Source organism: Neospora caninum, chromosome XI, assembly GCF_000208865.1.
Source record: "Neospora caninum Liverpool complete genome, chromosome XI".
In the NCBI taxonomy this organism is placed as follows: domain Eukaryota; phylum Apicomplexa; class Conoidasida; order Eucoccidiorida; family Sarcocystidae; genus Neospora; species Neospora caninum.
Window position 1 is genome coordinate 1,270,938 of NC_018397.1, and position 10,741 is coordinate 1,281,678.

General features: G+C 54.4%; 1 protein-coding gene across 1 annotated transcript; it reads left to right on the top strand.

The window, feature by feature from the left end:
• Window positions 1-1,656: 1,656 nt before the first annotated feature.
• On the top strand, window positions 1,657-7,919 carry NCLIV_054680 (conserved hypothetical protein; the record flags this gene model as incomplete). The annotated part of the gene is made up of 5 exons (XM_003885022.1): window positions 1,657-1,729; window positions 1,922-2,659; window positions 3,387-4,277; window positions 5,644-5,669; window positions 6,135-7,919. The coding sequence occupies 5 exons, from the start codon at window positions 1,657-1,659 to the stop codon at window positions 7,917-7,919; spliced, it is 3,513 nt and encodes a 1,170-aa protein (XP_003885071.1).
• Between the last annotated feature and the right edge of the window lie 2,822 nt (window positions 7,920-10,741).

Below are 10,741 nucleotides of genomic sequence, written 5' to 3' on the forward strand. Positions count from 1 at the left end.
TTCCTCGGCGCATGCGGCTCCGAGCCCCTCCCTGACGCGGAGAGGCGCGGGAAGCGCACCGTGAGCGATGGTCGCTGGCTGTTTCTCATGCCCCGGAAAAGTGCTTTTTGACGGGGCAAAACCCAGTTCCTCTCTTTTCTACCGTACTTTGAGTAGGCGTGGTACTCTGCGTCTTTGCGAAGGAATTCGTGTGCGCGGATTTTCCGCCGATGGACTGCGTGTGCGTGCGTCGTGGCGTCGTGTGTACGTACACTGCGGTGTCGCGACCGCGCAGACGAACCAGCCACAGCGCGGACGCCGTCCTGTGGCACGTTGCGATCTTTGCCTTTTTTCCCTTGGATGGCGATTCTTCAGCTTGTCAATTGAGTGAGTTGCGGAACGAAGAGACTGCGCGAGTTGACTGTGTCACCGGGTGGAAGAAGCCCGCGCTGGTACGCGGGGAATGTGCAGAGTGAACCCTTGGGTAGATAGATATCGCTCGACGTGTGTTACGCCTTGGCAGTCACTTCCTCGCGAAACAGTCGCGTTCCGTTTCTTCTCTTGCCTAGTCGAGTCCGTAGCTCTCTCTCGCACTCCTGTTTCGCGAGCGCCAGTTTTTTCTTGTTTTCAAGGGCATCTGTGCCCGAATGCCAACGCGGACCCCTGGCAGACGCTCTGCTCGCCAGCGTCCCTCGGCCGGCTGGCGTGGACGCCCAGTAGCCTCAGGTGAACGCACAGGATGTGAAGCGATCACAACCTGCAGAGACCAGCTCCTTTTCCAAGAAGTGGCCGTTCCTGAAAATTCACTGCGGGAAAATCCAATCGCTCCACAACCCAATACCGGGCGACACCGTCCAGCTTTTCGGTAGACTCTCGCGGTTCCACGCACTGTCTCCTGCTGTATACCAAGCGTCAGCAGCCGCCTGCCACTAACCGTTCGTGGAAAAACACGTCCGAGGCGGAAAGACTGCATTCTGAAGAGGAGATCTCCAGCACAAGAGGAGAGAGGGAAGAACGCCGCGCGTGGGTGATCCGACGACGCAATTCCACGTCTCATGTGGATATACACCTGGCGGCAACCTCAGGCACATAGTCGCGGCGGCGCCACCTGCCTAGCAGACCAAAAAAAACAAGTCGCCTCGAGCGTCCCTTCAGTGTTTGGAAGCCCACTGATGATGAATTTCTACCCGCAGCTGAAGCAGATCGGCGGGAAAGCCAGGGAGTGAAGACTTCTCTCCAGAGCCCCAGAGAGTTAAAACCGCCGCTCGAAACCCTCATCGTTCTCTTCGACCGCGAGCCGGGCTGCATCGATTGTTTCCGTGCAGGTACTCTACGTAGATGGCCGAAATGTGCATTAACTTTTTTGCGAGTCTCTTCGCCGTGCAACTTCCCCTCCATGCTGCTATCACCGTTGGTCAGTGCAGGCGCACGTCTCCAAAGCTGCGGCTTTGAAGAGAGTTCCCGGGCAAGTCTCGGAAGCGTGTTTGCCTGACGTGTATGTACACTCGGTTCCGCTACGAGAGAAAGCCAAATCTTTTCCCTCTTCCCCGTCATCGCCTCCGATTCCGCCAGTCTCAAGGGGAGGCTTTCGCTCCTGCCATCGGGTTCCGGCCTAGGTAAAAGGCGTTCACAAAACGTTTTTCCGGAGAAGAGATTCCGTTTGTGGTTCTTCCCAAGATGACGGGCCAGCACGAAGACACGCTTTTCTGCTACGTCAGATTCAACTGTCACTGCAACCAAACCCATATCGGTAGGCTTCCCGTGTATTCCCTGTACAAGCGCCGGTGACGCATACAGACTGTCTTGAGAGAAAAAAGATTCCTTTTCTTCTCCTCTCGTTTCTTCCTTCTCTCTTGTCCTCTCTTTTTTTCCTTCTTCTGTGTTTCTTTCCCTTCTTTCTCGCTGATTTTCGTGTTTGGATTTTGTTTCCTCGTGTTTACAGGCGATCAAGTTTGTCTGCTGGGGAGCACAGCGTCGCTAGGGAACTGGTCTTTTTCGCATCGCCTCACACTGACCACCTCCCCGGAACTGTTTCCCCTCTGGCGCACGGAGTGCCCAGTGCTCCTTCCGGCGAATTCCGAAGTTCGCTACAAATTCTTGATTTGCAGAGAAGATGCGCCTCTCTGTCTCGCTTGCCGCTACGGCGGCTCGCCGGGACGTCGCGGCTCTTTCGGCGCACGCAAGCTCGCGAGCCTCCGCCGCTCGCTCGGGCTGCGCCGCCCTCTTCCCCCGCCATCTTCGTTCTCGCCAGCCTCTCCGTCCTTCGCAGGCCACCGAGATGGAGAGTTCTTTCCAGGCCGCCGAGACACAGAGAGTGCCTCCGAGTCTCTGTCCGGCTTGGACAGCGACAGCGAGAGCAGAGTAGACAGAGACGATCCTCTTCTGTCTCCGCCCATCAGAAGCCGCGCAGACGTCGAGGGGCGCGCGGGGGCCATCTGGCGAGGTCGAAGAGCCCAGGGCGCAAACGGGCGTTGTGGGGAGTGGAGAGCAGACGCCTGTCCCCAGAGAGAGGCGCTGGGCCTTGCACTCACAGTCGACGCAGTGAGAAGTCAAGCGTGTTGCGGGGCAGTGATGAAGGGAGAATGGGAAGCTCCAAAAAGATGGGAAAGCATCCGAGGCGTACAGGGCGACCGCGTGCTCCGCGTGGCCACACACGCCCTGGAGGTCTTTGACACTTTCGGTACGCGCGAAACCAGAAACGAAACTCTGGTTGAACAGCTGCCGTAGCACACACCTGTGAAAGACAGTCCGCACAACAACAAACACATGGGAAGTCGTACGTACACGGGTGGAAAATAAACGTGACCAAAATATAAAAATCTACAGGATTATATATCGAGAAAAGGAATAGCGAGGGAAAGGCAAAAAGATAAAAACATTTCATGCAAGTGTATTGGAAATGGCCACCCATACCGGAATAGGTAGGAACAGATACGAAACCATGTGTACATCGTGGTAGGAGCGAGTGTGTCTTCCGGTGTACGTACTGTAAACCTCGTGAGAGTCGTTCTGCATGCTACCGTGATGATGAAACTGCGTGATAAAGCACAGATTCAGGAAGTCTAAAGAGAGAATGCGTCTCATGGAAACAAACGCAAGTTCAAAATAGACATAGAGAGAGATAACTATCAAGGAAGACGCGTGTACGCACACACTAGATGCCTGACAGTTTTTCTCTCTAGGCACATACATATATATTATGGATCATCACAGAGAGGAGAGAACAAGAGGTTTCTGAGAAATGTGTATGTTGTGTGCGCGAAACTGGGTGTCTCTGCATCTATGTCCCTCGAAGGTTTCGAGTGGCGTCGACCTCATTTGTATTTTGCGCTTTATATGCTTTCCGTTTGTCTGCTCTCCCTCGCCCCGTGTTCGGTGGCTGGGACCTGTCTCTGGTGTCTGTTCAGGCGCCGAGCCCGCCGCGCCTTCTTCCACGCGACAGGCCAGTGCAGCGCTCCCCAGTGCGCCCGCGCCCGCTCAGGCTGCCCCGCCTCTCGCAGGGTCTCCGCGTTTGGCAGGCTCTCGGGAGGACTGTTGGTACATCTCGCCGGGAAGTTGCCTGTTTGCATGCGACAGCGCAGAGGCCGTGGAGAGAAGAAGCTCGCAGAGCCGTGAGGCGGCTTCTCTCGCACGCGAACAAGCCCGGAGCGGCGTCCTGCCCTGTCTCTCGCACCGAGAGGGTTCTCTCTCGCGCTCTGCAGCTGCGTCGGGTTTCAACCGCACCAGCCTTCGCCGTCACGTCCCCCCTCTGAAGCTCCCCGCCGACCTCTCGCACTCGCCACTGTCAGGCGCCTCTCCGCACTACGGCCCTACCCCCTCCTCTTCTCGTTCCCATTCGTACTTCTCGCGGCTCAAGCGTGTGGAGGGCGCTGAGGTTCGACACGGCGACTCGCCCAGACTCAGCGGCTGGCTGACCTCGGCCCTCCCCGAAGTCTATGGCGGCCGGAGGCGCAGCAGCGTCTCCACGAGTGATGTCCCTCCCTTCTCCGCGCGTTTGGCTTCGCTGCATGCACAGGTCCCCTCTGGAGCGACGCCTCGAAAGGTGCCCCTATCGCCTCTCGCCTCAGACTCCTTTCGCTCGGCGCTGCAGTCCATGGCTGCGTACTACCCGGCGCACGGGCTCGCCGACCTCGCTCCGACCGCGTTGGGCTCCACTCCCCGCGGCTGCGCGGGAGGCCCGTCGGAGACAGCTAACGGGGCGACGGCGACCGGGCCTCCGAAGCGCGCCGAAGCCGCGCAAGCTCGCGGCCTGCTGAACGCTGAAAGAGAAGGAGAGGCTCGGTTCTCGCTCGGGATCGGTGAGGCGCAGGGTAGGCGAACCCCCGCGAGGGAAGGGAGAGAGAGAGAGAGAGAAAGCGACTGGCGTGAAGGGAGACGCGCGTCCTTGGGCGCAGCGTCGACGCCGCGACCTCATGACTTCGCAGGTGAAAGAGACAGAACTGAAAGAGGCGAGCCGGCCAACCATCGATACAGCACAATCTGTGCCCCGGCACGTTACGAACGAGCAGCAGGAGCAGTCCCTCTTTCTGGAAAAGAAAATGCGGGGGGAGAAGGAGAAGCAGAGGCTGGACGAACAGACATCGATCAGAGTGACCCAGAGGTGAGAGGAAGATACACACAAAACCTCATATAAACAAAGAAAGAAGAACAAGGCGGTGACTCTCCGACAAGCGAAAAGGGAAAAGCAGAGAAATACACGCTCGAGAACACGAATGGAAGCGAACGCACGGATCGTGCTGAAGAGAAAACAACACGCGACTGTCATCATTCTGTTGATCCAGAATTATAATTTTCCGATTCGAGCTTTGACTTCCCAACTGGTGATGCATCACCAAATCATGCCTCAAACGGAGTGGGGAGATTCGCCCTTCGCTAAGCCGTTTTCATAGGATCTTGATGATTCTACGCAGTGCTGCATCAACAAAACAGGACAGTTACCCATCGGCTCTCGCACAAATCATGCGTTTTCTGAATCTTGTTCCTGCATGTAAAAAACGAAAATGTACAGCGTGCACGCATTTCTACATATTTGTATGCGTTTATATATATATATATATATATATTTATCTATTTTTATATATTTATATATATATATATATTAGGGTTTAGGGTTTAGGATATATAAAAATAGATAAATATATATATATATATATATATATTTATATATATATATATATATGTATTTATATATATATATATATATGTAAATATATATATTCTTAATACGTGTACATCTCTCTATGTATGGACAGGTGAGGAACTTGTGTGTACATGCTCATGTATAGAGATGTATAGGGATGTCTTTTTCGTGTTTTTCTTCCCTTCTCTAGCGTCTGTTTTTTGTCTGTCTGGGTACGTGGGTGGATGTGGCCTCTCAGCATTTTTTGTACGAGTTCGTTTCTCGTTTTTCTCTTGTGTATCTTCAGCAGCACTGTCTCCGGAAGCTTGAGTCGTCCCCGGGCTCTGCGGCTTTCCTTCTTCGTCTGTTTCGCGAGAGAAGTCTTTCTTTTCCGTCGATCCTCGCACTAGCTCTTGCCTCCGCCTCTCTTTCCTCGTGCGTTTCTGCCTCGCCCGGCTCTCCCCTAGCTTCTCCCTTTCTGGAGAGCGCAGAAGGCACCGAGGCCTCTTCGCTTTTGTTCGCGATGCGTCATCTCCTTGCTTCAGAAGGTCCGAAGGAACGTCGCACGGCGGTGAGACCCCGCATACAGAGGAGGGGAAACGACCACCAACGCAGGCCGAGAGAGAGGGAGACAAAAAAGGCGACAGTTAGGAACAGACAGGCGATGATGCAGAGAGGGATGTGTCTCGAGGTTCCACAACCTGCTCGAGGGCCCCAAGAGACAGAGACAGGAGACACGAAGGGGCGAAACAGAATCACCGGCAGATGAGACGTTCTAGAAGGGGTTGGCTCCCATACGTATCAAAAAGCAGAGCGTGGGACGGAGGGGAAAGTGACACTGTTTCTCTCTCTCTCTCTCTGCCCGTGTATATATATATATGTATATGAGAAAATGGTAGGCGGTTGAGAGGAGGGAAAAAGAGAAAGACGGAGACAGAGTGTTTCTGCAGCAGCTCGTGTGTCTTCGTGTGGTGTGTCTTTCCATGTGGTTTTGTGATCCGACTTCCTGCATGTGCGCGTTTCCGTTTTCGTGCAGGCCGGCGCTACCACGCCGTCGCGTCTCCTCGCCTCCTGCGTCTCTGCGCCGCCTCGCGAGGGCGCAGCTCTGGCGGACGCTCCACAAGTGGAAGGAAGAGAAAGCGCTGTCATTAAAGGAGAGCAACGCGCGAGAGAGGGAGATACGGACGACAGCAGAGGCACGGGAGAAGGCGCTTCGTTTCTCCTCTCAAAGACGACGCATGCCATCCAGGACGCCGCACTCGTCGTAACCGAAGCTGCCTTTGCGCGCCTGGAACAACGCCTCGTCCAGACTGTGCAAGCTGTATGTACTCCGCGTGTGTCCGGACTCACGGAAGGCAGAGAAGCGGAGGCGACCTCGCCGCGAGGCACGAACGGGGCGAGCGATGGGAAAGAGGGCCGTGAAGAGAGCTCAGAAACTCCAGGCGCAAGCTCATGCAGAAGCAGAGAGCGAGCAGAGAAACCGGCGACTCCCGCGTCTTTTGTTTCGGGTGCACAGAGCTCTCCTGAGAGGAAACGAGAAGGGAAGGACGATGAACGCGAGCAGGAGAGAGGAGCGCTTGGGATACGAGGCCGAGGTCGGACAGACGCGCTGGGTCGGACGACAGAGAGGAGACGCGTGAGCTTTGCCCGACGGAAAGGAATGCCCGCAAGGTCTCTCAAGAGCCTCAGAGCTTCTGTGCGGAAACAAGGCGTGTCTCTTCTCTCCACCATCGATGGCAGCGAGCATGGTGCAACAGACCTCCACAGACAGGCTGGCGAAGGCTGGGCTCTGCTGGGAACGAATCAGAGAGGAGAGGAGGCGAACGAAAGAGAAGGGGAAAACGATGGAGACGGCGCGAGAGAAGAAGAAACTGGAGAGACATCTTGTCTCTCTACGCATGTGTCGCTGTCTTCCTTCTCTTCAGCGCCCCACCCTGGTGCCGACCAGCCCCCCCAGCGGACACCCTCGGGTGACGCTCGCAGTGTCAGAGCCTCTTCTGCTCTGTCTCTTCCTCTCCCTTCCCCAGACTCAGAGTCGACGAGGAAGGAAAACGTAGACGAGCAAGAAGAGACAGACGGGCAGAGAGTGGGCGAGAAGGTAGAGGGAAAGGTAGACAAAAAGGTAGAAGAGAAGGAAGAGGGCAGGGAGAAGGCGAGTGAAGAGCACCTGCACGCGCAACTATCGTCTTTGAACGACCAAGTGACATGTTTGTCTTCCTCACTATTTGAAATTCGGAGAGAGCAAGCGTTTTCTCGGCAGCTCCTTGCCTCTCTGTGCGGCTGTCTCGAGCGAGCTCTGGAGGAGCGACAGGAGACAGGGACTGTGCTTTCTGGTTTCCCTTCCCGCCGGGGTCACACGCCTCGGGTGCCCAAGCGAAGAGGGAGTGACCTGGTCTCCTTTCAGCTAGAGACTTCTGAGACCCAGAGAGAGGTGAACAGCGAAGGCGAGCCGGCGGCGACAAGAAACGGAAGAGCGGAAGTCCCTGGAGGAACGACTTGCGTCGTCCCTCGTCGTAGACTCGGAGAAGCAAATGAACACGACAAAGCTAAAGGAGAGGCAGAAAGAGCAGGAGAAGGAGAGGACGGAGGAGGAGAGAAAGTAGGAGAGCGTCAGGGCGATTCAGGTGTCGCCGGCGCGGAGTGTGAAGAGCGAGGAGAAGGAAAACGAGAGGGAGGACGAGAAGACTTGGAATTTTCAGAGGGGAGCGTCGTGCCGGTGTATGCTCTGGATGTTCTTTCTTCGCGATGCGAGAGCGAAGAAGAACAAGGCCTTGACGATACGCCAGGGGGCGAAGAAAGACCGAGGCGATTAGGAGTGTGAAGAAAAGCAGACAGGGACTGGGGCGCGCGAGAAAGAAAACATCCAGAAGCGGGAAAACAATGCAGCACGACGGGAGGTGAAAGAAAGGGGGGAACAAAGAGAAGAGAGAATAAAGACGCAAGAGATCCGGGATTTCTTGTGGTTGTGTATATTGGCGGTTGGAAGTCCCATTTTCCGGTCTTTACGAGAAAGCGCCACTTCCTTACGGTGTCCGTACCTCGTCTGTTCACCAATGGAGTCGTCTCGCGCTCGTTTTTTTCGGGTGTATCGGCACCTCGAACGTGTGCGGGGCAGAGTCTTGCCGAAGAGACCTCGAGACCGGAAAGTTTCTTGACTTCTTTGGCTGTTCGTCGCGAATGCATTCCAGAGGTCAGCGGAGCTGAGCTTGCACACACAGAGGGGAAAGCAAACACGAGGAAAAGAGAGAAACCACAATCTGCAGACGCGCCTTGCGAAAGTTGGATCCCGGGCTGCTTGGCTGACAGGTCCCTGGAGCGCCCAGGAAGAGATACAGGCTGTTCGTCTCTTTCGGCGTCTGCTATTTGCAACTTCTTTCAAACTTTTCGGGTCTTCCTTTTTCGGGTTGTGGTTGCCAAGGGCTTTCCAACCAGTTGATCATTTCTCATGGAACACCTTCGAGTTATGGAACTCGCGGCCTCCGAGTCGGCATCAGCGAGAAAGTCCAAAGACGCCGCATAGAGCTAGGTCCGTCACGTTTAGACGTTGTACAGAGCTGTGCATCCTCCTGAGGCTTTACACTTGAGAGCGGCAAGCTCAACAACTCAATTTTATATACAGTTATGTACATGCGTACACCTGAACAGATGCATGCATGCATACGCACAAAGATACGCATAGACATATGTATATATTTCTTTATTACTTACGCATGTTTGTATTGATATGAACACGTTTACAGGCACACAGAGACATAGGAAGCACGGGTACATTTGTATATCTACAAAGTGCATAAATATGTGCATCTATTTGCATTCGTGTGCCTAAATACATTCCTAATATACATGACAGTATGAACTGAGAAAGCCTCTCGGTTTCTGGATGTCGCACTCCTGCACCAGCTCGGTCAGGGAGAGAGTGAAAGTTCGATGATGAAAAAATCGTTTCCCCCGCACCTCGGGTGCTCTTCTGTTGTTCCTGTGAGACGAATTCTGGTTTTGGAGGACATGTGTGTCCACTGCACTTCTCGCACTCTTAGGGACCTACACTTTCTCGCGAAGTCGACCTTTGTGCTTTTCAGCCAAGTGTTGAATCACTGAATGCGACGATGCACTCTCCTGACGGTCTTTTATCGCTTTAAATCTGAGTTGGTGGATGTGTGCAATTTTGTGTGCAGCGATATCTCTAGGTGCACATAGAGATACCTATAGGTACAGGTAGATGTATTTTTGCATGTGTATCGCTTCACTTTCCCGATGTGCAGACAGGTATACATCAGGATATCCGCATGTGTGTATCTGTGCACAGGAAATAGATGTATAGTTGAGGTTACAACGGACTGGCAAGTTCTCCTAGTGCAGCATTTACGGTTCCTCTGCACAAGGATCGGCATTCATTTTCCCTTCCTTCCCTCTGTTGTGTGAATGTGCGAAGGCGGCTCTCGAGACTGAGGCTCTTCTCTCGGTAGGTCTCGTCTGGGTCACCGGGGCGACAGCACGAGATCCAGGAAACGAACTGTCTACTTGACTCTACGCAATCCAAGAAACTGTTCCCCTGTGGTGCACCACGAAGAGTCGGAGAGTCTTTGGATCCCGTTGTTCTCTTTGGAAACTCGAACTCTGTCAGCAAAGTGGATTTTGGGGGTCACGCCACAGTGGAAGAGCGAATGCGAGCTCGCTGGCTGTCCGTACACTGCTGCACACCGCGAGTGTGTGTCGGGGTCTCATCGGACGCTGTCTGTGTTGCGTTTCCTCCGTTTGTTCCTTTGCACTTGTTCTTTTTCCTGGTGTCTCGTTCGCTCCCTTTACTTCTTCAGACAGCTGCGGCGTCACGTCATCGAGCTCACCGAGCAGAATGCATCGCCGTGTGTGGTCGGCGCGCGCAAGTCGGCAGGCGGGCGGGCGCTGTCCAGAAGACGACCTCTGCATGCACAGCTCGACCGTTATTGCCGCGAGGTCGTCGGTGACCTTCCTCGCCGGACGCTTCCACGAAGAATCACGAGAAGGAAAAACCCTTTTCTTCCGTTTTAACCCACTGAGGGGAACCTCCGTGTGTAGACTCGCAGGTCACTTCTGGATGAGCACACCCTATTTCAACGGTGAGTTGTACGTACATCGCAACGGCAGGCGCGTCGGCATGTGCAACCGCAAGAAGGGTGTTGATGTCTCCGTTGTTTTTTCTCCGGACACTTCCCGTCTCGACTTCTTTTCCAAGAGTCTCTCTCCCTGGTCTCCACACATCTTTTCGTCCACTAGTGTTGAACGCGGTCTTTCCTTCTCCTTCATCGTCTAGAATTCGGGTTGTCGGCGGAGGGATATAGAAGGGAAAAGAGAAAGAAAGAGTCGAGGTGGCTAAAGGGGAGAGAGGGAGAGGAGAGGCATTTGCCTCGACTGCGCGTTTTCTCGTCGAGAGCAGAAAGACAGGCTGAAACTGCCGTTTCATTTTGTCGCGTTGTCCTGCCGTTCAAACCTGTTCTCTGGCGGCCCTCCAACTCCAAGGTGCTCGTGGGTCTGCCGACCTCGCCAAAAGCGAAGCTCCGCGGCACCAAAGGGAAGAACAGAAGGAAGACAAAAAGATAAAGAGGAGAAGGAAGATAAAGGAGAGGAAGGGTAACAAGGCAGACAGAGCGACCGCGGGACGGCAAG